The 26,347-nt window shown below is 55.0% G+C and overlaps 2 protein-coding genes across 3 annotated transcripts in view; both read right to left on the minus strand.

Annotated features, from left to right (window-relative positions):
• Nucleotides 1-1,482: 1,482 nt before the first annotated feature.
• On the minus strand, nt 1,483-24,405 carry SARDH (sarcosine dehydrogenase). The gene is made up of 23 exons (XM_015279787.4): nt 22,111-24,405; nt 20,819-20,969; nt 20,644-20,744; nt 19,721-20,042; nt 18,949-19,127; nt 18,453-18,632; nt 17,835-17,958; nt 17,621-17,721; nt 16,477-16,581; nt 15,837-15,966; nt 14,326-14,412; nt 14,133-14,223; nt 12,139-12,280; nt 11,119-11,202; nt 10,669-10,782; nt 9,978-10,116; nt 9,622-9,735; nt 8,099-8,246; nt 7,724-7,817; nt 4,696-4,858; nt 4,281-4,449; nt 3,731-3,866; nt 1,483-1,927 (listed from the first exon to the last, which is right to left on the minus strand). The coding sequence occupies exons 1-23, from the start codon at nt 22,663-22,665 to the stop codon at nt 1,802-1,804; spliced, it is 3,555 nt and encodes a 1,184-aa protein (XP_015135273.4). The 5' UTR covers nt 22,666-24,405; the 3' UTR covers nt 1,483-1,801.
• Nucleotides 23,412-26,347, minus strand: part of VAV2 (vav guanine nucleotide exchange factor 2) — a 100,370-nt gene continuing 97,434 nt past the window's right edge. For both annotated transcript variants that reach the window (NM_204142.2, XM_046901616.1), the window contains one exon: nt 23,412-25,974. In NM_204142.2, coding sequence (NP_989473.2) covers nt 25,927-25,974 — 48 coding nt within the window. In that variant the 3' untranslated portion in view covers nt 23,412-25,926. The remainder of the gene's footprint in view (nt 25,975-26,347) is intronic.

Genomic DNA, 26,347 nt, shown 5'->3' on the forward strand with positions numbered 1-26,347 from the left:
CCTCCCTTGGTTTGGGGCATGCTTTCCATACACACAACCCCTACACAGCCCTCCAGGATGAAAACTGAGCTTTGGTAGAGAAGACAGCGCTGCATTATCTCAGCAGACACACAGCTAATCCCGGCATCCCCAGGTAGCCAAAGTGAACACACATTTATTAGGACAAATGGGCAGGAGTGTGGCCCCTCAGGGACTGCCATCACATCCTATTCACAGACAAATCCACCCGGATTTTGTTTGTTAATGTTTGCAGCAAAACCAAAGCATTCTGGAGCTCAAACCCTTGCCCATGGCGCTTGTTGCATGAGGTGAAGGGATTGGAATCGGCTCCAAAGAGAATACAAAGCAAGCAGAGCTAGTCAGAGGGAATGAAATGAAAAGCGTGGAGTGTGATTATTTCTTCAGGCAGGTAAAAGCTTCAGCAGAGATCAGGCCCTTGCTGTGCTGTGAAGGATGGAGCGGAGTCCCTCGCCGCCTGTGCTCATTTGTAATTAAAACAGCTCGGTGATGGGGTGAGCAAAGGGACCACGGACCCGTCCCTTTGCTCCCACTGCTGTTGGGGAAGAGGAGGGTGGTTTCCATAGGTTACCTGTGTGGGGCAGAGGTGCTGATGGCTACCAGGGGAGGGCTGGGAGCTGGGGCTGGCAGCTCAGCACCTGCATGGATCCCCCACTCCGTGGTGACCTATGGGATGGTGCCAGCAGTGCACAGGGACCGCAGGGCAGCCCTGCAGCAGCACCGTGACCAGAGAGCTGAGCACACTCTGTGTGGGCCAACACATGTCAAGCTCCTCCAGGTTCAGAGGATGTACAGACACACACATACATGCAGTGAGTGAGCCAGATCCAAGCTGCAGTCGCCTTTGGGATTTTCCATTCTTCTCCAGGGACAGAAGATGGAAATCTCTCCCCAGCTCAGTGTTAAGGGGCTGTGTGGCACCGTCGTGCTTTCCTCATTTCAAAAGCAGAGTGCAAGCCAACGGCACTCCCTGGGGCACCAATTGCTCTCTGGATGCACAGCTCAAAACTTGCCTTTGCTCTTGTGCTGCTGGAAATGGAAAAGGTCAGTGACTGGGACTGAGGAAGATCAGCCCTTCCCACCTCCTGCACAGAGACAGCCCTTCGGCAAAACAAACAGAGCTGAAGTGAGCACGGAATGGTTGGGCACCCTGGGCTCGATTTCTAAAGGGATTTAGGTGACAGTTACCGATGAAGCCAATAGAAGCTCCTGCTTAAAGCCCTTTTGGATAAAACCAATTACGTCGCGGTTCAGAAGAATCCTGCAGCAGGGAGAGCATCCCCTGCCCCTGCTCCTTCCCGAGGGATGTGCAGGGCTGCAACTATTGAGGGGCCACCCATTTACTCCTGTCCCCCACCCACCAGGCTCCCAGGGCACGGCCCCAACCCAGTGACACCCACCAGAATGGGGACAGAGCCCGCAGGATGGCAGGTTTGGAGGTGACGGCTGTGTTAATGGGAGACATTTAGTTTAAAAAATTCATTTCCAGGCAGCGTGAAACGACGTTTAGGGGGAAAAGGGTTTCCAGCAAAGTCAAAAATTGAAACCATTTCATTTGCAGTCAAGCAAAACACTGTTTTCAGGTCGATTAACCCATGGGAAAGAATTATTGCTGTAGTGGTATCGCTTCATTTAGAAAACCCAGGAATAAAACTGTTGGACTTTTTGGAATCTTTTCCTCTTCTTCCCTTCCAATCTGACCCAAATTTACTCAGTGAGTTCACGGCAGACTGCTGGGCAGGGAATGGGGCCATCAGCATCCCCCTCTCCCCATTGCAAGCTCTCAGTAGATGCCCTTCACTCGCTTGTTGTCCGGGTCAAACGGGGACTTGGTGTGTGCCTGGGCAGGGTAGCGCACTCCCATCCTCTCCAGCTCATAGTTTCCACTCCTCACGAAATCCAGTGAGACCTGCAAGGCAGAGAAGCCCCCCGTTAGGCACAGCCAGGCACCGGGGGGCAGCAGGCCCCTCCCACCCCACCCCCTGGCCCCATCTGTGTACCCTCCCCATGCTCAGGGGACTCTCCCATGCTGCTGCACAGCCCGGATTTCTGCACAAAACCAGCTCTGCCATCCCAGGAGGATGCACAGAGAGGAGGAAAGTAGCTTTTTAAAAGCATGGAGCTAAAGAAACCAGTATTTCTTTTTTATTATTCTTATATGGTTTTTTTTCAGCAGCATCCAAGCCAGGTGGGCTCACAAATAGGCTTTGGGTGGGCAGCAGGGGGATGCACACCCAATGGGGTCGGTCCCCACTGTCCCCAGCCAGGCACTGCCTGCAGAACAGGACCACGCTGGCAGCAGGTTGTCCCTGCAGGAAGCGTCCCCTCCTCCAGTACCACCACCCAAGAAGCCTCAATGCAGGGAAAGGTCCCTCCCCACACAGCAACCCTTCGTCATGGCGTAAATCAAGCGGGAGTTAGCACAGGGAGCAGAGAGATTAAGGCTGTGCATTAACATCTGCTTAATGAGCGCTGCGTTCCTCAGGCGGCTGCACAATGAGCTGGCAGGGCTGGGGCCCCGCAAACAGCCCCCGCATGCACAACTGCTCCCTGCGGCGCCTGCAGCTGTCAGCCCCATTGCTGGCCCTATTCTCGGCCCTATAGCCACAGAGATTTCCCTGCAGCAAGGGAAGAGAGGGGAAAGTTGTGATCGATGCGCGCGGCGGGGTGCGCTCAGCGCTGCTGTGCCGCATTGGTGCCTCGCTGCAGGCAGGAGGGGGTTGTCCCCATGCCACCTCCATCCCATCACCTCCGTCACACTGCCTGGGGCAGGCAGGGGTGGCCAGGAGAGAGATGACAGGGAAGGGAGAAATCCAAATATAGGGGGAAATAGTCACCATAGGGATCCCAGAACAGGGTCACCTATTGGAGACTCCACTGCAGCATACCAGAGCCTGCAGCCACCTCCTGGCTATGGGACAGGGACAGTCAGACACCCCTTAAATGCTCTGAAATGCTCCTGCACAGCTCCCAAAGGGAAATGAGCAGCCCTGAGCCCTGCATCCCCCCAGTCAGCACACATCCCCATCCCTCTCCCTGTGTCAAATGGCACAAAGCTGCCCTGGGGAGAGCCCTACTCTGTGCCCCAAAATAGAGAGATGTTGCGCCGGGGGGCTGCAGAGATAGCTCAAACCCTGAACTGCCTGACTCAGGATCGCTGCACTAACACAGGATTAAACATTAAGGCAAGCCAGAGGATTAAACCACAAGCATATGTGCTGCAAGAGGGACAGTCCCAAGGGACATCACCCAGAACCCTCCGTCCCCACGTAGGTTCACAGCTCTCTGTCTATAACACACTGCTTAACAAGGGCACCTGATTTACCAGCCAGGAGTCTCCCAGGGTTAATTAGGAACCTGCCATGCTCCTATTGGCTAGCCGCTCCTATAATGTCAGTTAATTTACCACCTCAATTAAATACTTGCTTGCAATTAACATCTGAGAAAGTGCTGGGGGTGGATAGCAGTGGCAGGGCCACGCTGCATGGCAGTCTGGATGCCACCAGCGAGGACAGTGCAGCAGCTGAGCTGCAGCATCGCTCCTCACAGCGTCCTGTGCCACCCCAACCGTGCACGGGGGAGGGACACGAGGGTGCAATGTCTCGCAACCCAGCTGCCAGCAACATGCTTGTGCATATGGCTTCCAACACGGGTGCTGTGCATCCCTGCCAGCCCCGGGGCGCAGGGAGGGACGTGGCAGTGCCATACTCACGGGTCCCCCCGCAGGATCACGGATGTAACCGTAGGCGATGGTTTTGTCGATGGCAAAGCCAAAATCTGCCCGGCGGATGTGGCCCACCACCTCGCCGTCCCTCCAGATGGCCTCAAGGCCGAACATTGGCACCTTCCTGCAGGGTAAAGGCAGGAAAGAATCAGGTTGGAATGGCACAGAGCAGAGGAAGGGGTTGGAGGTGGCAGCCCCATGTGCTGAGGCTCCCCCTGGTACGGGAGCTGCAGTCCCACAGCCCCCCCTGTTTCTCAGCCAAATCCTCTCCAGCTTGATTCACAAGCCCTCCTGCTGCTCTGGGTGCAACACGATCAACCCACTCCCTGTCACACCGCTTCCAGCTCCCATTAAGTATCTAGCAGGGAATGTGTGGTGGGACTTAAATTAGAGCCTGAATTAGAGCACAGAAAGCAGCTGAGCAGGTGGGAGCTGAGCCCCGTGTGCATGCATGGGGCTGGATGGGAGCACTGCGTGTCTCATCACACTGTCATTGGGTGCTGGGGAGCATGGAAGTGCCCCAGGGCACTGCACTCACTCATCTGTGGTGAAGCAGACGAGGCGGCGGAAGATGCCAGCAGATTTTTGGGCTTCCACAGCCTCCCATCCCAGGAAGGGAATGCTGGATTTGAGCTTGCAGGTGAAGGCCAAGCCTGCTTCCAGCGGTGTGTCATCAGGGCGGAGGTCTGCGTGCCAATGTCTGTACCCTGCAGAGAACAAACAGGGGTCTCCCTGCCTCGGTGAGCAAAAGCTGGAGGCTGGGATAGCAGCCTGCTGGGCATCCCTTGCTTCACTTGGCCTTGGACAAAGCACCCTCAAGAGGAGCCCACAGATGGGAAAGTTGCTCCGGGTGTCCTCCATCCTTACTAGCCCACCCCCATGCTGGGAAAAAGCCATCTGCCCGTTAGGACAGAAGCAAAGCAACAAGTGCTGCCGTAAGGAGAGCCTCAAACCTTTCTCGATGCTGAGGCTGTCGATGGCTCTGTAGCCAGCGTTGGTGATGCCGTGCCGGGCGCCCGCCTCCATCACCGCCTGGTACACCCTGACACAGTCCTCCCGGGGCACGTGCAGCTCCCAGCCCAGCTCACCGACAAAGGACAGCCTCATGGCACGCACCTGCAGAGTACAAAAGCCCCAAACCCCTGAGGACAGAGCAGGGCTGTGCAGCATGGCAGGGACCGTCAGCCAGCAGCAACGCTCCCGCACCAGCCGGGCCTTTGTCTCCCTCTGCTGATCCAGCACACCCTGGGAAAGCCTATGGGCACTGTGTCCTGTGTCCCTGATATCTGCTCTACTGCTGATGGGGCAGAGAAGCCAGATCCCAATGGGACCATCCTGCTGTGAGCTCTCTGTGTGGCACTTCGGGGATGCATTCCACCCCCGGCAGCCGCCTGCTGGCACCCAGGGCTGAACCCAGCATCCCCACCCACACCCTGCCCACCCCATGAGGATGCTCAGCATCCCACAGCAGAGGCAGTGCTCTGTAGCATCGCTCCCAGCAGTGTAATTAACCCAACACTGAATGCACCGAGCCCCAACAAGGCTGCTGCTGCAGGAAACCAGGCATCCTGACAATAAGGCCAAGCCATTTGTTGTAGGAAACCTGTATGCTTGGAAAACTGGGGGTGCTGGGAGTTAGGTTTGCATGGAGAGGAATAGGGGCTGCATACAGGTGTGTAACACACAGAGTAGGCCCAGGGGGAGCCGAGGTTTCAGTTCAGTTTCAAATGGAGCTATGAAATAGCATCAACTCCTGAGTCTTTGAGCAACAGTTCAAAAGCATTCTGAGTATTCTACAAAGCTCAAACCTGAACTTTACCCCGCATCCAGCAGCGAAATTCAAACGGGGCCCTTTTGCTGCTGTTTAATACAATGAGAGACACTATATATATATATATATGTATACATTCACAAACCAATCGGTAATTTCCAGTCATTAACTCTGCAGGAACTCTCCTCTCTCTGCAGCTGATTCTGTTCAACCTCTGTGTTAATGCACAAAAACCTCAGCACTCCCACTTAGAGGTGCTGGGCTGCATTCAGCCCCTCTGAACTCACCCTGAGAGGGCAGGAAAGCTGTTCTTCCTTTAAATCAGGGCATTTGCACTTAAAAGACACCAAAACACTTCTGGGAGCAGTTTCTCCCTTGTAGGACAGGATTACTATTATGCATATATATATAATTTTTTTGCTAACTTGAAGCAAAATGCAAATAAACCAATGACACTCCAGGAGATGAGAACATTGCTACACCTTTCACAGGGATAAGTGGATTATTAGGAGAAGCTGTGAGGCTGGCACAGCTCTTACAAGGGAGGATTGTAGCTTGTCAGCGCTGACGGTGATACGTGGTGTGCTGCAGCAGGGCTGGCTTTAGGGTCCCCCGTGCCACCATCCCCTCCTTGGGAAGCACAGTGGGTTTGGGCACCTGCATGGTGCCACTTTGGAGGATCCATCTGCATTAGGCAAGTCTGTGCCTTACTTAAAGTGCTCTGAGCCCTGGCGAGGCTCTTCCTCACCATCCAAATAGCCGTAATTTGATTTCGCAGCAAGCCCTTCAGCAGCCGCCTGCATTCGAATTAAAGCCACTTTAATTCCCAATGAAAAGTGTCCGTGTGTGTGGCTTAACCCAATTTCACTCCTGTCCCATTCCCTGCTCCAATGGCTGTTGGCACGAAGCTTGTGGCTGCACCCCCAGGCCCACAGTGTCACTGTCCCCATGCACACCCCTGGGGTGGCATCAAGCTCCATCCCATCAGTGCCACCAGCAGCCAACCCCAGCGGGGCATTCTCATAGCAGAGCATGGGAACATTTTGTATGGGGTAACTGTCAATGGGAAGCCAAGGCAAGCCTGCAGAAGGGCTTTCCCTGATACTAACGTTTGCACAATGTTTTGTCACTTTGTGGCCACAGACTCTCCTGTTAAGGGTGTTTCAGGCTACATCAGCACATAACATGGCAGAACCCCCAAGCAGGCATCACCTTTCCCAGGGATGACTTCAGGCAAAGCCCATCCCTGAGAGCAGGGGGGTCTTTTGGGGGTCACAAACCAAGTGAGGAGGAGGAGGAGGAGGAGGAGGAGGAATCCCTGCTGTTATTTTCTTGAGCTGCTTTCAGGAAGAATTGTAGTGAGTTCCAAAATTGCATCATTTCCTACAACACTGCCAGTAAACAAATGGAAGCACTGTTTTCTGCTGCAGCCACTGTTACACCAATGGATGCTGTGTAGAGACCCACGTAACCAGTATCACTGCTCTACTTTAGGTGATTTCTGCCTGACTCTCCAAGTGTATTCTTAACCACTACAGGGGCTTAGCTGGAATTGACTGAGTATGTCAGCAAGCAGCAAAGCAAGAAAATGAGATTCTGTTTCCCAGACGTGCTGTTTTCTTGCTGAATGACAGCCTTGGGAAAAAACAGTATCTGAAAATGCATCGGCTCCCCCTGGGTGGGCAGTGGGGTCGGATCCCCCCCATCACCCCCAGGGCTCAGCCCCTGGCACGTGGCCATCCCCACGTCCCATTGCATAACTGCAGACACGAGCCCCGAAGTCTCAGCAAATGCAAAATGATCCGTGCTTGAACAGAAAGCTTAAGGTTGTCAGACTTCTTCTGTGATCAAATGCACCGACTCCTCGGGCTCCCCAGCCCTTACAGGAGGATGTGACACATTTCATATTAAATTGTCCCTACCTCTTTTTTCTTCTTCTTTTTTAAGGGAAAAGGAAGGGATCTGGAGTGTCAAATAAATCTCTCTATCACCAGTGCTCACCCCTCATCTGCCTGAGGGCCCTCCGCTCCCTCCAGCATCACCAAGCACCAACCACCATGCCCAGTTCCCATTGTGGTTTTTGGCTTTTTCCATCAGAAAACCCCCAAAACCTGGCTGCTCATTGCAGGGGAAGCCATTTCCCATTGAAGACACCTAACAAACCTGTAGGCAATAGGAGATATCCCTTGGGACCCCAAGTGTTGTCCTACCGTGCATCCTGCAGCTTTCACGAGCCTATGGGTGGAGAAGGGGAAGGCCTCGTTGCTGAGGTCGGTGTCCAGCAGCTCTTGCAGCACAGTGCGGCTGTGGGGGAACAGCAAAGCAGAGCTCACTGCTCTCCTTCTGGTGGGCATCACCAACAGTTGCTTTCTCGTCAGGTTGGATATTACGAAAGATTTCTTCTCCAAAAGAGCGGTGAGGAGCTGGCATGGGCTGCCCAGGGAGTGGTGAAGTCACCGTCCCTGGAGGTGTTCAAGAACTGTGGAGATGTGGCACTTGGGGACGTGGTCAGTGGGCACGGTGGGATGGGTTTGGGGTCTTATCCCACGAATGGGGCTCAGGGAAAGAGGCCACAGCCCACTCACCTCAGTGGGCCCTGCAGGCTCATCATGCCCAGCTCCTCTGAGCAGTCAATGAGTTTGCACTGTAGCTTCATGTCCTGCAGCACCGCAGTGATGTGTGACCAGTTGTGCTGAGCCACGGCCCCACCAATGGCCAGGTAGTATCCATCTCCTGGAAAATGACACCCCCCATCCCCAGCAGTGCTTTAAGATCAATGGCACTGCGCTGGGGGTGATACTCTGCTCAGTGTAAGTCGGGATGTGGGGCCGTGAAAAACAGTGCACTTTGAGCAACCCTGCTGGGTGCTGCTCCACTTTTATGCAAGGAGTTCCAAGGGCTGAAGTCAAAGGTAGCATAATGCAAGTGCCCTTGGCCTCCAATTGGCCACAGCAGCCTCACAAATCACCGCATTTGCTTTCCTTTGCATGCAGCTTCCCCAGCATGGTGCAGTTCAGAGACACTGCCCACAGCAGCTCCGCTGATGGAGCTTTTGCCAATTGCCCACGCCCTGGAAATACCTGGGAGAAAACATCATAGAAAGAGAAAACTCTGTCCTTGAGGCCAACAGCAAAAGATCTCAATGCTTTGTCCAACACAGAATCACAGTGTCATGGTGTGGAGGAAGAAAAGAACAATGCATTGGAGCTGGGCTGGAGCTGTGCACGTGGGAGATGGGAGCTGTGTGCTGGGAACCCAACCCCACTGCAGCCCTGTAATGTAACTCCACTGGGGCTCAGGGTTAGGATGGGTAGGCAAGGAGCTGTGCGTGTGAGTATGAAGAGGAATTTCATCTGGTTGATAATCCTGGGTGAAAAATTCCCAAGGATGTGGCTTAGGAGCTGATTATTGCGCGATCGATCTTTGCTCTTCCTTCCCTGCCACTACAAAATTACTCTCTGATATTCTGTCATAACGATAATAAGTGCAGCCACCTACTGTAATTGGAAAAATAGACTCGCTCCTATTCAGCTTCTCCATCACCCGTCAAACCCTGCAGCTCTGCCAACCACTCCCCATCACCCCACTGGCCCCGAGCACATGGGATTAAGGGGCGTGGGATGCCAGGGTGCCACACCACAGCAGCCGGCACAGTGCTGCCAGTGGGGCTGCAGCCCAATTTGGTGCCCTCCTCCCCAGCTGCTCCCTAATGCCATTCCTGCCCTCAGGGTTGGCTGCTCTGCTTCCTTTCAGTTCCCCTTTATGGCAGCTGATAAGGGCCCTGGGAGAGGTCAGAGCACCATCCTGGCCTGAAGAAACCCAATAACACTGATGAGCAGCACAAGCCCCCGGCACAAAGGGGATAATTGGGTTATAGACAGCGAGGGGTGGAAGTGGAAAAAAAACAGGTGGCTGCCATTAGGTAAATGCAATCAGCACTGCGCCCGCGGCCACGCATGGTGCTGAGCACAGCGAGGACAGAGGGCCCAGTGCTGAGCCCATCACTGTGTCTTCCCATCCCCACCGCTGGGAGCATCCTGGGGATGCAGCCGCATGCCTGGCTCAGGCTGGAGGCACAAACCCCATTGCCCCATGCCCAGGGTTTTACCTTGGAAGGCGGGGGCCAGTGGAGAGCTGGGGTCACCGGGGCTGATCCTGCTGACGGTCAGGTCGCTCTCCACCCCGCCACGCTTGTTCAGCATGCAGGTGTACACGGTGCTGCCTGCGGGAGGGACACGCTGCCCACCTGCCCTGCCCAGCACGGGGAGCACCAACACTTATCCCAGTTCCTAAACAAACCAATTACCACCACTGCGCCTGGGTGCACCGTGCCCTACCCAGGGATGGGAGCAAGGCTTTTTCCCCTTAGGGTTGCGTCATGCAACAGAACAAAAGCTGGTTTGGGTCCCCACTGTGTGCTCTGGTTCAGGATGCCCCACGCTCAGCGAGGGGGGCCGGCAGTACCTGGAGCTTTGCTCACGTCAGCACTGAACAGCCAGTTGGCTGCTTTGGTGGCTTCGGGGCCAACCAGGTAGAACTTCCCAAAATAAGACATGTTGAAGAGAGCCAGGGCATTTCTGCACGTCAGGCATTCCTTCTTGATCTAAAATTAAAGCAAACACATTGCTGAAGCCATTCACGTAATGAGGAACACCACCAGGATACACGCCTGGTGCCATTAAAGTTCACTGCAGGGCCTCAAAATATACATGAAAAAATCAGTGTTAAGTGTAACAAGTCAGTGGGTGCCCAGTCTCATTCCTTATGTCAGTAACACAGTGAGAGCTATCGATAATAATAATGATTCATCTGATCAAACCAGGCATTCCTCCCCCCATCTCCATCGGGTCCTTCGCTCTGCACTGCAGTTTGGGGACGCTGAGCTGGCTGGGGAGCCAATGCTCTGCAGATGGAGCTCCCCCAAGATGGTTCCACCTCTTTCCTTTGGGAAAGCAGCAGTAAAACTCACATGGCCTCTTCTGAGCTTTCCAAGCACAAACCAATGTGTTTCGCCTCATTTTTTGGGAACGTTTCCCCCAGCTTTGAGTTTCCATCCCCCTGAGCCCCCCTAACTACCCAAAGGCAGAGTGCTGCAGGGGCTCTGGGGCCTCCACCACCCCCACCAGCTCCAGATGTGCCCCCACACTGCACTCACAATGTTGTGATGTGGTGGAAAGTCGAAGGTGTACTCATCTGCCAGCAGCTGGTTGTAGGTGTAGTCCCTGTGCTGCTCCTGGCTGTAAGCACCGTAATAGTCGTAATCCAGGACCTGGGGAGAAGAGTGAAGATGGGGGGGTGGGGGGTAACAGGGAGAACCGCAAAGCCAAAGGGTGCTCTGCACCATGCAGGGAGAGCAGAGGGTCCTGTGGGACATGGGTGAGCTGGGAGGTCCCCATCTAGATGCCCCTTCCCACAGTTCCTAATGTATAGAAGGGACACCAGTGCCCCCTGTTAGGGGCTGCCTGTTGCAGAGGGACAGGCAGACACGCATAGAACTCCTTCTGCTTACTGTTAGAGTGAATGAATGGATGCTCTCATGGACCTGTTGTGGAGAGATGCACTGCTTTCAGGGCAGCACGTCCCTCACGCTCAGCACTGTGCTTACCGGAGCTGCTCCTCCTGGGCTGAACCAACCTGGGCGCTCCCAGCCGTGCCTCTCCTGGAACACACAGCCCTGCTGGAGCAGCTCCTGTTTGAGATGAAGCCAGAGAAATGGGGAAAGAAAGGTTAAAAGCAGCTCTTTTCTCCAAGCCCTCCTCCAGCCATCTCCAATGCACGCTCAAAACCCAACTCACAACCCTTCAGCATCCAAAATCAGCTCCTGGGGTTGTCCTCTGAACCAGCAGAACCCCCCATTGCCCTATGGACTGGGTGATGTTTGTGTCCCCCTTACAACACAATGAGCACCAAAACCTACATCAAAACCTGCGCCGCACGAATCACTGCTTCGGGGATGCTAAATGCAGAGAGCACCATTCTCCCCAACGATTTCCATAATTATACCCATAACATCAGAGATTCACACAGCAACCTTCTCATTCCTGCTCCGTGCTCTCAGGAAAATCTCTCCGTGCGCAATTAATTAGGGATCCATTAAGATATTTTTGTTGGGTACCTCCATTCGGAAAAGAATAGACTTTGCAGAATATTTCAGCAATGATTCAGTGCCTATTTATAAAACACAGCACATGTTCTGGAGCTGCATGCATAAATACCAGGCTGTCAGTCAAATGGGCATCGCTTATTAGACACACCATTAAAAAATAAATAGCATTCTCGGTGACAGAAAACAACGGGGCTGTCAACCAAACATCGGGGGCCGGTGGGGAGGAATGTCTGTTTTACTGCTCTCTGTTGGAAGAGGGATGCTGCGGTGTGAATTTGCAGCCAGTGGAAAGGGCTCAGCTCCCTGTTGGGCTCTGCCAGTGTTTTTGAGGGCTCTGAGCAATGCGTTGCACTTTTTCATCACCCGTTGACCGGCGCTGTGTTGAGTCTTAGGGGAACACTTGGCATCTCCGCCATCAAACTTCCATTGGGGTCAGCCCACCCCAGCATCGCTGCATTGCGCCGTGGGTGAGCAGTGCAATGCTGACGGATGGGAGCAGGGATGCACGCGGGTGCCCACCTGGTGCAGAGGGTCCTTCCTCATGTTGCGCCCCGCCAGCGGCTCATCGTGGGGGAAGACGACCGAGTAGTTCTTGGCGTAGGACTCGTGGCTCCGCTCCCGGATCCAGCGGTTGTTGTCGGTGAGGGAGCAGTGGAACCTCCTGAAGGGCAGGGAAAGGGGTGGTGGGCATCGGACCCCCGGGCACAGCCTCGCAATGGGAGGTGCTGGCAGGTGTAAAGTCGTGATTTCTACTCCATTTTGTAGGGAGGAGAACAGAGAAACCCAAATCATATCTCTTGCCCATCAAAACGCTCATCCCCATGGCTCTGCCATCCCTGAGCTCTGTCAGATTTACCAGAGCAGGATACAACCCTGCTGGGGAAAAAGAAGAAACGAGAGAAATCGAGGTTACTTCTGCCCTGATTCAGCACTGGGCAAACCTCAGAGAGCTCTTCTTGCACAACCCAGCCTGAAATGCAAGAAGAGGGAGAGAGCCGCGAACATTCCTCGCATTTTTCATCCAATTCTCCCTAGACTGAAATATAAATAAAACCCAAAGCATTTTAAATTTGTTTGACATGCTTTCCTCTTTCCAACAGAAAGATCTCCTTGAAGGAATGTGCCACTTCAGCACGGGCTCGGGGTGTTGTTGCCATACCCTGTGCCATAGACCTGGGATTCCTGGACTGGCACCTCTTGGCTGGTGGCATCTCTCTTGTCCCCATTGCCCAGAGCCCCCAGCTCTGCAGAGCCGCCAGCAGGCAGAAGGCAAGGCAAAACGTAATGTATAGGACCTTTCAGAATGGTATTTTTGGCTTTCTTCCCCACTCTGCCCACATGTGACAGGTGGCAGGGGACACATGGCAGGGGACACATGGCAGGGGATGGCCCCAGCCCTGCCACCACCACCGCACTGCTTTTTGACAGCAGGGAGAGGAGCAACAGCTGCCAGATGAAATATTTACCAGCGAGTGATTTGAGAGGATAAATATTTAAATGTGCAGGAATGGGAGTTATTTAAAGAGGAGCTCGGTAATCATAATTTAAAAAAAATAAATAAATAAGCAACAAAACAGGACTGAGATCAGCTTGACAAGCACAGGAAAGGCAGAGCAGCAGAAGGATGGAGCACCCCAAGGAGCCGGGGCTGTGCATGGCCACAATGCACAATGGCTCAGCAGCTGGCAGAGCACCATTGCTGTTGTGGGGACATGGGGGCATGGGGCTGCTGCCTGTTTTGCAAACCAGTGTAGGTTGGATATGAGCAAAAAGTGTTTTACAATAGGGGCGGTGAGGCATCGGCACAGGTTGCCCAGAGGGGCAGTGGTGCCCCATCCCTGCAGACAGCCAAGGTCAGGTTGGAGGGGCTCTGAGCACCCTGTGGGTGTCCTTAATCACTGCAGGGAGTGGGACCAGATGGCCTTTAAGGGTCCCTTCCAACTCAAACCATTCTGTGAGTCTATGCGTTAGCAGCAGCTCCCATGCTGGCTCCATGGTCTGTTTACCACTGTTCCCATCAAAGCAATGTGATTTTCACAGATCTATCCCTGACAAGCTTGTTGCTGTCACAAGCAGCCCTGCAAGAAAGCCCAAACCCAATCAGACACGATTGAACAAGTCAAAAGCAATTACAGAGCCAACATCTGCACAGCCCAAATCTCCCGGCCCGTGTAGCGCTGCAGAGAGGAAACGCTAATCTTTCTCCAGTTGCAATCATCACCCCCGATTATTAACTTAGAGGATTAGGCACAGCACTAATTGAACAACAACACAACCCAAACATAATTACCCTGTCCTTCCTCATCACTGCAATCTCCTCGCGTCTGATGGAAGCGGTTTGTGTAGAAGCGGAATGAGGCAAATGAGATAAATCCCACGTGTGAATTCATTAAAGCCATGGGCCTAATTGATTCCTGCTTCTCAGGGGACAGGGGCTGTGGCACAGACACTGCTAGACACCTGATTTTGACACCCATCCCCGTGCTCCCCATTGGGTGCCAGCACAGCCTTGCCTGATGTCGTAGCCATACATATCCTTCTCCGGCCGGCCGTGGATGATCCAATGGGCCAGCTCCTTCCCACAGCCTCCTCCCAGCATCATCCCTGGGGAAGAGGTGAGGACACCAATGAGGCCAAGCACCATCGCTGCCGGGGTGCCATGCTCACATTGGGACGCATGCAGTGGGGTTCCCTACGCTCTCTTACCGGCGCTGTTGAAGCCGCAGCCAAGGAAGAAACCTCGGACTTCTGGAGCCTCCCCCATGAGCGGTTTGTGGTCGGCTGTGAACGACTCTGTAGGACAGAGGGAGATGCATCAGCCAGGATCTGCCCTGCAGAGATCCTGCTCTGACCTCATCCTGCTCCTGCCACTGGTGGCTTCATTCCTCTGCATTTCTTTCACTGCTATCGATTCCTGCTGAGCAGTGCCTTGAATTTAAGCTACTCGGTGCAGCCACTGGTGCTGCCCAAGGCTCTTGTCCCCAACACAGCCATCAGCAGCAACCCTGGTGCACCTCCCACACGAGAAGGGCAGAGCAGAACACCCTGCTGCAGATGTGCCATCCTCCCTGCACTGGGACAGTTTGTGCAACCACGTGCAAAATGTGAGCTGGGTCCGCGCTGCACCCAAACTTTGCTCCCATAATCACTGCAGGACTCCTTCGCCGAAGGGCAGCTTTCTGTTCTGCTGGTGAAATATTTACAGCCCAGCAGAAAGAACAAGTGTTTGCTGTCTGCTCCAGCCCTGCCTGATTCCTCTGCTGCAAGCAGACCAGCAGCACCTTTAAATCAAGCAAAGGAGGAGCGCTGACCCTTTGCAAATTACCCCACTGCATTACAAACGCTCTACATCTATCTATAAGCTGTCAGCTGTCTGCTGGAGGCCCCCAGCTCCGCTCACACCGCAATTCAATCAAAGCCAGGGCGCAGCCTCTGCTTTGTGCATGCTGCAGGGCCAGAGACGTGCCCTGCTTTCTCTTTGTGTACAGTCCAGCTCCTTCCCAGGGCTCTCCAGGGTTTCCCTTTAAGTGCTTCAGCAAAAAGGATTTTTTTTTCGGCATGTGGAGGGTTTCAAGGCCAAACCAACTGCTTATGGCTCAGCTTGATGGTGCCATCACCCCCACCTGCTCGGGCTGCAAGGCACTGGAAGTAAACCAAATGCCTTCAGGTCTGATGCCTGGAACCCCACAGTCCCAATAATAATATAAATCTCGGGAAAACAGCAGTCACTACTTGAGAAAATGAATCCCTTCATTCCAAGCTCAGCAGCCCCAGCACCAGCTGGGAACCTTTCTTTGTCCCCCAGCTCTGCACCACAACGAGGCAGGGCTCAGCCTGGTATGCCACCCCCAGGAAGGTGACACCACTGCAGCCCCAGCACAGATGGGTCCTCTCTGTGTCTCCCAGGGTGTGGCAGCCCTTCTTGTGCCCAAGCAGAATGCACACCCACCAGCACTGGCTCTGATCAATGCTCCCACAAACCCCAGAGTCCCACGGCATGGTGCAAGCAAGGGACAAATGGGATGTATGCGCACGGGCTGGATCAGGAATAAGAGCATAGGGAAGTGACAGCATGCAGGGATCTGCAGAGCTGTGTCAGCTCCTGCATTTCCAGCTCATCCCACAGAACTCCCCTCTTCTCTTCGTGGCTCCCAACCCTATCTGCTGGGACCCATAGCCTGAAGGCAGCACATTGGTGCTCCCAGGCACTGCATTACCTGGCCCACAGACAGTGGATTTGATGCCTGTCCTCTCCAGCACCGGCACTCGGTTGATGGCACCTTGGATGTGCTGCATAAAAACATCCCAGTCCAGGTCAAAGAGGCTGAAGGCAAATTTCTCTGATACCTGAAGGTGGGAAACAGGAATCAGAACACAAACTAGAGCGCAGCTGATGGGTGAGAACCTCCCAGCCCTACCAACCTCTGTGGTCACAGAAAATAGAGCCGCTTTGCAGATCCCAGTCTCTGGGTTTTTATGAACAGCTCAGTACAGAGGTGCAAAGCCAGCACCAAACCCAAAGCCCCTGCGTGTCCTGGTGTACATCGTGGACATGGCAGGGAATGGGCATCATCTGGTGAGGGGGGTCCCTCTCCATGGGACAGAGGCATTGAAAAATATAGCTTAAGGGCTGGGGCAGCAGCACAGTAGGGTTAGCCCTGAACCCTGCTTGGTTTCCTCATCACCTGCAGGCCAAAGGGGACGGTGCTCTCCTGAGCTCCCAAAATCAGCCCACAGTCGGTACCCCCAGGCTGGGCAGTGCGGGGCCATAAGGAGCTCACTGCTGCACCCACCCCACTGATGTGGGTCCCCTGCAAACTCGCCTCGCTCCCCCCAGAGCCTCCCAGCACCGCTCACCTCCTCCCAGAAGATGGGGTTTGACTCATAGCCACCCACGGAAAGGGCATCGCCTTGGAGACGGAGATACACCGAGGCATCGTGATCCCGAACGTTCGGCATGTTCTGCAGGAAGGGGGGTGCAGGAGTGAGCCGGGGCTGAGAGCTGCAGCAGCCCCAACAGCCCCATGTGCCCATGAGCCCATCCCCATAGGGATATCCAAGGAGGATGAGCATGCAGCTGGACCACATCCGGCTGCACCACCCTCTGCACTCCCAACCTAACGGGGGAGAGGGAGCTCAGGGAGCCCCAAAATGTGGGTGCTTGATTCCAAGTGGCTCAACGGCTGTGGTCTGATCCCAGACCCTGCTCTGAGCTTGGCTTTGTCCGCCACCCACCTACATAGGAGCAGATAAGAGCACAGCAGCATGCAGTGAACGAGGGATTTGTTCCTGTGAATGATGAATAGGTGAACATTTAGACAGAGCCAATGTATTGTTGTAGGACCTCCTGCATTTCATGTCAACAAATGAAATGAAGTGGATGGAGCAGGATGCACTGGGGCTCACAAGCTGCAGCCTCTGCTCTCTGTTTGCACAGCCCAGCAGAGTTACTGGGATGGAAAGGTGAACAGACAGCAGCACTTGTGAATATGAGGCATCGAGGACTGAAAGCTCCAACTCAGGTTGTGCCAGCAGGATGGAAACTAATTAAAGTGTTACCCTGCAAGCCCTGGCACCAGAGTGAATGAAGTCTGCTTCGGCTCCTGAGCCGTTCTCCATAGCCAGAAGGCTGAACAGATTTCTCAGGGTGGTGCAGAAATGCCTGGAGAGCTACAGCAGCTCTGCTCGTTCAGAAGGTGTTTGGCATCTTTATGAGCGCTGCTTTCAGACACCAACCACGTCAGAGACCCTACAGTAATTCCACTGAGGACAAATAAGTAAATAATAAAGAATGATCCTGCTAGTGGTAACGTCATTAAATACTAAATATGGCTCTAATAAGGCAGGCAGCTGTGCGTGCTACTGGGAGAAGCCGGGGGGTGAATGTAGAACCTGGCCCTGCAGCACAGGAGGGGGTCCTGGAGGACTTGTGGGGCTGGGAGGGGTGGTTCTGTTTCTGACCATCACTGGGGCACACACAGAGGAGCGGTGCAGGACCCACCTGGATACCTTCAATGCGTTCGGTCACCACGTAGGCGTGATGCATCGCCACCAGAGGCACGTGCACACCTGCCAGCCGGCCCAGGGCACGCGCCCACACCCCTGTGGGGACACAGAGCACATCAGATGGGGCACACAGAGCACATCAGCTGGGGGACGTGAGCTTGGTGCACCCCTGGCTCACGTCGTGCAAAGCAGAGCTGTCCCATCCGTACCTGCACAGTTGACCACACAGGGAGTCTGGATGGTCCCATGGGCTGTCTCCACTGCGTGCACCCTCTTCACCCCAAAGTCATCTGTTCTGACCTGGATGCCGGTGACGGGGCAGTTCTCTATGATCTGAGGGTGGAGAAAAAGAGGCAGAGTCAGAGCTGGGATCACCCCTGGCACTGGGGAAGGTGGAGCTCAGCAGGGTTCTGGCCATCTTTCTTTTGGAACAGTGACTCCTCTTACTGCTGACAGTAACACTCCTCTCGATTCCAGGCTCAAACCACACCTCTGTGTGCCCACAGCTGCAGAGGACATTCGTGATGCCCGTGCCTTGCACACGAGGCAATTCCTGCCTTGAGGAGTGGGTTGTGTTAGTGTGCCCTAAACCCAAGGAACCTGCCTTGGGCTCTCATCTTCCTCCTAATGGTCTTCTCTTCATCCTATACTTTCCCTGGGCCTCACAGTTCCTCCCTGCTCTGTCACTGTGACCCAAAGATCTACCAAAGCCCAATAGGACAACATCCTTCAGGGCAAAGATCTGATACTGGAGACAGAGTTGGGGAAGGTGGAGGATGGTAACTGCTCCCAGGGCCAACAGGCATTAATTAGTAATTAGGCATTACCGTAGCACCTCTGGCTGCTGCTGCTCTGGCAAGGGTGGAGCAGGTGCCAGCGGGATCCATGGTGCCGTCTTTGGGGACGTAGAGTGTGCCATACAGGTCATCCACATTCATCAGCGGGTACAGCTCCTTGGTCTGTGCCGGGGTCAGGACGTGTGACTCCACACCGTACACCTTCCCCAGCTGCCAGCAGACAAGAAAACCACGAGTGTGAACACATCCCCTGCTGGAGGACACCCAAGGACATGCTTTGCCCCCCAATCCCCCGCATGGCCCAGGGATGATGTTGCTCAAGGCAAGCCCTCCATCTGGAGGCGGGTGTGATGATCTGCATGGGAATACGGGACGAGGATGCACACAAGCTGCCCTGAAACTGGGAAAACGACATCTGAAAGGGCAAAAAAGGATCAACTTTGGGCTTCATCTTGCCTGATGCCAACCCAATGAACCCCAACAGAGCAGTGCTATGTCCCAGGGGGATGCCGAGGGCTGATCCTACCGACATGAGCCGCTTGTACTCATCGAGGCGCTGCTTGTTGGAGGCGATGAAGAGCCCCCCGTTCTGCACCCAGCCCGTGTGCAGCCCCGTCTCGGCCGGCAGATCGCGGCTCACCACGTCCCGCGTGTGCGCCAGCAGCTCCACCTCCACGTCGCTGGGACGGAGCTGCCACAGCAAACCTATGGGGGACAGCGGGGGACAGAGCCGAGGGGGGCCGAGATGGGAGCTCCGGTGGCCTCGTGGTTCCCTCCCCATCCCGCTCGTGGCACTGTCACCCCGCTGGGGCTCTTGCTCCATCTCGTGGCTACTTTGGAGCGCTACAGATGATGGATTTTTGGCTGGTCGGGTGTTGGATGAATGGGAAAAGGGGGGAGGGGGAGGTGGCCCTATGGAGAATTACCCACAACACCCAAAAATGATTGCTGAGTTAAACTCTTGTAGTTTCCCCCCTCCCTGCCAAAGAAAATTGGCATATGACTAACAAGAATAGCAATGATATTAATAATAGCAATCGTGGAATCGTTACGGTTGGAAAAAGCCCTCTCAGATCCCCCAGCCCACCCCTCCATACCCACTGCCACGTCCCTCAGTGCCACATCTCTGCGCTTATGGGGGACCCCCGGGATGGTGACCCCAGCACTCCCTGTTCAGCTGTGCCACTGCAGCACCGCTCTTTTGGAGAGTAAATGTTCCCCAGCATCCAACCTGCACCTCCCCTGGTGCAGCGTGAGGTCACACACAGCAATAACAGGCTCCCAGCCCTGCAGCTCACCAGCCGTGTGCCAGGTGGTGCCCGCCGTCAGGCGATCCCTCTCCAGCAGGACGACGTTGGTGATGCCCAGCTTGGCCAGGTGATAGGTGGTCTGACAGCCCAGGCTGCCCCCCCCGACCACCACCACTTCAGCCGAGGCCGGGGGTGGTTGGCTGGGCCCCGTGCTCCCATTGCTTTCCTCCTTCAGTGTCTTCTGGTAGGGGACGCTCTTCTCGGCCGTGGGTCCCGTCGCGCTGCTGTAGGGTCGGGGGCTTCTCCAGGGGGCTGGCAGGCGGCACAGGGCGGCCACCCGCAGGGCACAGCTCACGTAGGACATGTCAACCTGCAGAGATCCCAGATGGTGAGCAGGGGTGCCTGGCCAGATGGTCACTACTGGGACGGTGGTGGCATCGGTAATGGCACATCCATGTTGGGCAATGGGTTGAGCAGCACCCAGAGGTGGGCATGGGCTTGGGCTCGGACCCCTGTCCAGCAAGGAACTGAATCCAAACAGCAGTCTCCAAACAGCCTTCAGAGGGGCCCAGCTTACAAAAGGGGCCTGGAAATACACAGGGCGGCTCCTGGGCTCGCTGCCAGCCCGCAGAAACCACCCCTTTTCTGTGTGGGTTTTATTTTTTCCCATGCATTCAAGAGCTACAACAAAGGCGCAAGGTTTGCTCCTTACCAAAAGCAAAAAGAGCATCGGCTGCTGGGAGGGGTGGGGGGGGAACAGGGACAGGCAGATCAAGCCCTCCAGCCCTACACCGTAGACTGGGGACGTGCTTTGGGCACACGGCTTTGGAGCAGTTTGCAGCGGGCTGCAGTGGAGCAGCACGGTTGTGTGCTGCTGCAGAGCTCCCCCCTATGGGACCCCACACACTGCCACCACGCAGAGCTGGGAAATCCCACCAGGAATTCCCACAGAAGACCCGGGACCCACTCACCAGCGACGCTCGCGATGGCCGCGGGACGTCTGCCTTCCTCCGATGCTCTCCTCCTCCTCCTCCTCCTCCTCCCCTTCCGCACCGCCGTCCTCCGGCCCCCGCTGCAAAAACATTAACCAGCTCCAACAGCCAACGGGGCCAACCGCGGCTTCCCCAGCCCTGGATGAGCTCTTACTCCTCCTTGTCGCTCCGCCGCTCAACGGCAAAGTCGGGCAGAATGGAGAAATGCGAAACGGAATGGAACTGTGACTTCTCTTCCCAGCTCGGCGCCCAGCAGAGAGCGGACAGCAGGGCTGGGGGGGCTCACAGCCCACAGGGCTCAGCGGCTGCCAGGGAGCAAACAGAGCGCTCCAACATCTGCCCCTCCCGCCCCGGTTCCCAGCAGTTGTGTTTGAAGAGTGGGGTTAAAAAGGGGTTTGCGACGTTCCCGAGGCAGACCCGAGAGTTCAAAGCAAAGGCGTGAACAGCAGAAGAACCAAAAAATATTAAAAGAAATCATTGAGAAGGGGGAAGAAAAGGTTTAATTTAAGGTTTAATTTAGTTCTCTCTGCACAAAGGTTTCTTGCTCCTCCTGCTCGGGACTCAGCCCTGCTACAAGGGCCTGTCTGGGCAGGAGGTGCAGTGCTTTAAAGGTTTGGATTCTGCTGCCTGGGCTGTGGATTAAGGGGTTCTGCACGTTCAGCATCACCACCCCTGGGAGCCCCCGTTTCTGTGTTGGATACACTGCAGGATGGGCCTGCGTCCAAATGTCCCCACTCTGAAAAGAGCCTGAATAGCAGCAGAGGGGCTCAGTTGTTCAGAATGAGTCCATCTCAGGCATTTCTCTCCTTTTTCTAAAGGACACGAAGAGTTTGTTTTAAAGAGAGAGCCCAAATTCCTCCACCAACCACTCCGAATAACCAGAGATGCAAGCAAGTCAGAACTGCTCGTGGTGGGGTGTTGCTGCCTGGTGGGACAGAGCCGTTTCATCAGTGCATGCTAATTACAAACATGACCTTTGGGTGAGAGGACACCCTGAGCACACCCCGTGTCCTGGACGGACGTACTGCTGTTCTGTGGGTTCCTACGAGCACTGGGGTCAGACAGAGCTGCAGAGCTATAATGAGGGAGGTGCGTGTTTCTGATGGTCAGCATAGTGCAAAGGGAGCACAACCAGCTCAATCCTTCCCCTTAGACTAATTACAAAATAAAGGGGCACGCTGGCTTGCATGCGCCAGCTGGAGTTTTCTAGGTCGTATGAAACACCACGGAGAATGCACAAATGAACCACCCAAGCGTGCTGCACAACTGCAGCTGATCACACTGCCTGTGTGAGGCTGCAGGCACGTGCCATCACCCCGCTGAGCCTGTACGGCCATGCACAGAGCCTGCTCTGCCCTGCATTGCAACCTGAGTTTGACCCTGGAAAGCACCACCACCACTGCCTGACCCTAAGTGGAGTGGATCTGCACCTCAGCACCCCCATACCTCAGTTTCCCCATTTGCAGAGCTGTTGGGGCCCTTGTTCTCAGGTTCTGGATTGCCACCACGTGTGGCTCTTAGGGCAGCCTGCTGTGGGGTGGCAGAGGGAGGTGGCCACGTGCTGGCCGGCCACAGGCCACCAAGTGACAGGGCATGCTCAGGGTCGGCCAGCAGCGCTCTGGGCACGGAGCTGTTTGCAGAGGGCAGCCAGCAAGTGCAGCCAGTGCCGGTGCTGTGTTTGCTCAGAGCAGCACCCTGGCCAGTCCAACTAATGTGGGAGATTATGTCAGCAGCTGCAAAAAGAAAAAAAGATGATAAAATAGAACTTGTGTCCGGGGCAGCCTTCCCCCTCCTGGGGCGCAGGGCTGGAGCCAGCTGGGGGCTGGAGATGGATGCTCCTGTTAATGCCTCGGGGAAGGCTGCTCCTGGTCTGGTTACAGCATATGGCACGGGCTGGGCACGGTGAATAATGCCCCATTTATCCGTGCACACCCTGAGGGGGTCACATGGAGCCACATGGAGCTGCTGGGCACCCAGCACCACCGCGCTGCAGGGCTGCATGTCACCAAGTGCCACCAGGGACGTCCCCAGCAAGGAGCTGGCATGAATGCAGTTTGGCACTCACCTGTTCCACGCTCCAGTGCTGTGCTGTGGGTTTCTGTTGGCGCTCAGGTCGCAGAAATCAGCATTTCATACACGGTGTGTGCTGGAGAGCTTCCCCAAGCCTGAACGGCACCCACAGGGACACGGTTTGTGCTGGGCAGGGGTCTGCAGCTCGGCCAGGGTGACACCCAGCAGAGCTGCGTCCTTCCAACCGCAGCCAGAAGAGCAGGGGAAAATGTTATCCATCCAGTAGCAGGGCAGCTCACAGCGGCATCTCTGGGGTGAAACCTTCCCTTTCCTCCCAAAACACCTCGGACAATTTGTAAGCAAGGCTGGGATTTTTATTTTATCGCTCTGGAAAATGCCACTGCGCGCAGAGCCGGGCGGGATTCGGGAATGTGATCCAAAGAAATGAATGGAAGCTGTGAAAAATCACCCACTCCCTTCTCAGCCACCCCAATGGGAGAGGGACAGCTGCAGAGGAACAGCTGCTGAGAGCTGCCCTGGCTGAACCCCATCGGGTCTGGGGCTGCAGGATGGGATCAGCTGAGCAGTGCAGTTGTGGGTGGGCTGTGGATGCTGACCATCAGGAAGGATCCATCCCCACGAGCACTACGCCCCATAGAAGCCCAAGACAAAACCCAGCCTTCTCGCATGGGTTTATTGGTGATAAAAACCACGGCTTCCAGAAAAATAAAAGGAGCTATCAGCAAAATTACACTTTATTTTTGTTGGGTTTTTTCTTTTTTTTTTTTTTTCATCGTGGGATTTACTTGGATGTATTGTAACTTAAAAAGGTCTGGAAGAACCACATGCAAAAGGGTTTCTAAGTAGCAGCTAAAGATTCTATTCCAGCATTACAAGCTACTCCGAATGATTTCCAAATTGCCAGCTAGAACCTATCCCATAAACAAACAGTTTTACCTTTGGAGCCCTCCACCCGAGCCCGTTCTACCCCCGTTAGTGCAGTGCAAAGGAAAAACCCAAGGAATTTACATATTATTTTCCAACGTATCCCATTGCAATTCTGAGCGGTCCATGACGAACTAAAATATATATACAATTTTCTCACCATCATTAAAAAAAAAAACAAAACCAAACACATTTCCCTTCTTATTCACAGATATATAGCGTGGCAAATGGCTGAAGAATTACTTACAAACGGAAACCATCTTTTCCTTTTTTTTAAACAAGTTTCTTACAACAGTAAACACGAGAGGGAGACCTTACTGGGGGGGTTGGAGCTGGGGGGGCTGTGTAGATGCCACACACACACCTTCTGCAGGGGGAGCACTGCGCCCTTCTGAGGGGGATGCGCCCACTGCAGGCGCAGGGAATCCATCCCAGATGGGGGGGTTTGCATAGGGCTTTAAAAGCATCTGAGGCAGACCTTCGGCCATCAGTTGTTCTCTTGTCTGTGTGTGTCTCACCCACCCTTAGATGTGCCCTCGGGTACACCGGAATTGGGAAATCCAAGCACAGCCCTTCACGCTGCAGCAGGGTGCTGCCTTCCCCTTGTTTGCTGCACCCCAATTTTTGCCCTTGCAGAACATGAACCATTCAGCTCCTTTAGCAAACAGGGCCCCTTGGACACATCCCGTGCTGAGCACCAGTAGCTGGCCTGGAAGAGGTTAGCACCAAACAGTACCTTGCTAAAGCTCCGAGCCCTGCACCGTGCCCCCTCACCCTGCTGGGCACTGCCATGGTGAGCCCAAGGAACCCAACACATTCCCAGCCCTATCCGGAGCCCTGGGCAGCACACTGACCCGGCCCTGGGCTTCTGATCGAGCAAAACAGCCAAGTTTTCAAGTGAACACACCGCCCTTTCCAATGGGAGCCCCAGGCTCTTCCATGTAATCTCTCAAGCTCCGCTGGCAGCAAGGCTGGGATGCAGCACCGCACAGTGCCGGCGTCTCGCAGGGCTGCGCTTGCACCGTGCCCACCTGCAGTGCCAGGGACAGCTTTGGGCACAGCAGCAGCTCCAAATGCCACTTATGCACAGAGACAGGAGGGCATTTCTCGAGGCTCAGAGATAGGAAAGTCGGTCCTACAAACACACACAGACTCACACACATGTATTTGTTCAGAACAGCACTTAGGAAGGAAATTCTGGAGCTGGGTGGCAAAGGCAGTGCCCAGCAGAAGATGCCAGCCCAGCCCTCCAAGCAGCAGCTCTGCCTATGCATTACAGGCTGCAGTGTGGGAAGAACAGAGTGGGATGGATGGAACTCAGGACAAAGTGGCAATGCAGACAGACGGACCTTTCCTTGACAGCAGCAGCGGTAACAGCCTGTGGGAAGAAGAGGGGGCAATGCCCACGGCCCCCAAAAGTGCACACAGCTGGAGAAGAAGAGATGCTTTCACAATGTATTGAGATAAATCGGGACTTCATACCATAGCCCTTACTCATGTGGGTTCGCCCCACTGAGCTCAGTGAGGCGGGACACGTATGGCTGCAGAAGAATGGACATCGCCGAGGTGCTCAATCCATTCTCCCATCCGCTCCTCTGCAGGGACCTGGTGCCCTATGACCCCCAAAACCCACGCGTGGCAAGGCACACCTCCAGCCCTGCAACGCCAGCAGCTCACCCAGTGTCCTGGGCTGCCCCATGCATCCCCAGCACGGCAGTGGGGCTGGGGGTTGGAAGTGAGGAAAGGGGCTCGGGATGCCCACGGGACTTCTTTCCCTCCCATGTCTGTGGTCCAGCTGTGCTCCCCAGCTCACAGCTGTCATCCTTCAGGGATGAGCAGCTCCATTCCTGGTCCCAAGGTGCATACCGACATGATGCAGCCATGGTCCCTCTCCCGAGCCCTGCACGCTCACCTCTGCACCCCCAGGCACAGCCCAGGCTTTCAACCTCACCATTTTAAAACACTTCTAGGAATAATAAGGTCCGGACACCCCCCTGGGGGGCACCACGCAGAGTCCCTCCGCTCTGTCCATTCAGGGGGGCGCGGCTCTCCCAGGAGCAGCCGCCACACAAACGTCATCCGACAGACCACGAATCTTCTACAGACGGAACAGGGCCGGGGCTGGAGGCACCCCGACGCACACACACAACGCTGTACAGAGGAATGGATTTACTAAAGAGTCTGGGGAGAGCGGTGGTGCTCCCGGCAGTGCTGGCGGGCGTGGGGCCGGGCTGCTGGGGCAGCAGCGTGTGGTCTGCAGCGGATCGCTCCGGGCACTCGACGACTTTCCATTGGGCATCCCCAGCATCATTGCACCCCCTCTTCTTCCACGTACGTCGAGGGAAACCAGCCGACCTGAGGGGAGATGGAGAGCTGAGCGGCGGGGAGCAGCAGGGAGCTCCTGCCCCACCTTTGGGGCTGCTCCTCCCTCGCCACATGCTGTTCCCTGAGTTATCTCCACAGCACCAGACCCAGCCACACGGCAGTGATGGGGAGGTGATGCAGCTGTTAGATGCAGCTGCTATCAAAATTTGCACAGTGACCCAGAGCTAGCAACTGTACATTGCCTCAGTATGTGGCTGCAATAAAGAAGGGATCAGGAATGTGTCCCCCAGCGCTGCAAACCCCATGGGACAGCCGGACAAACCATCAGCTTGCTGCTTTCCCCCAGGCCACCAAGCTTTCCAATTGCAGAACCACACCGTTAGTGGGCATGGAGGGGATGGGT

The sequence above is a fragment of the Gallus gallus genome, chromosome 17 (genome assembly GCF_016699485.2).
Source record: "Gallus gallus isolate bGalGal1 chromosome 17, bGalGal1.mat.broiler.GRCg7b, whole genome shotgun sequence".
In the NCBI taxonomy this organism is placed as follows: domain Eukaryota; kingdom Metazoa; phylum Chordata; class Aves; order Galliformes; family Phasianidae; genus Gallus; species Gallus gallus.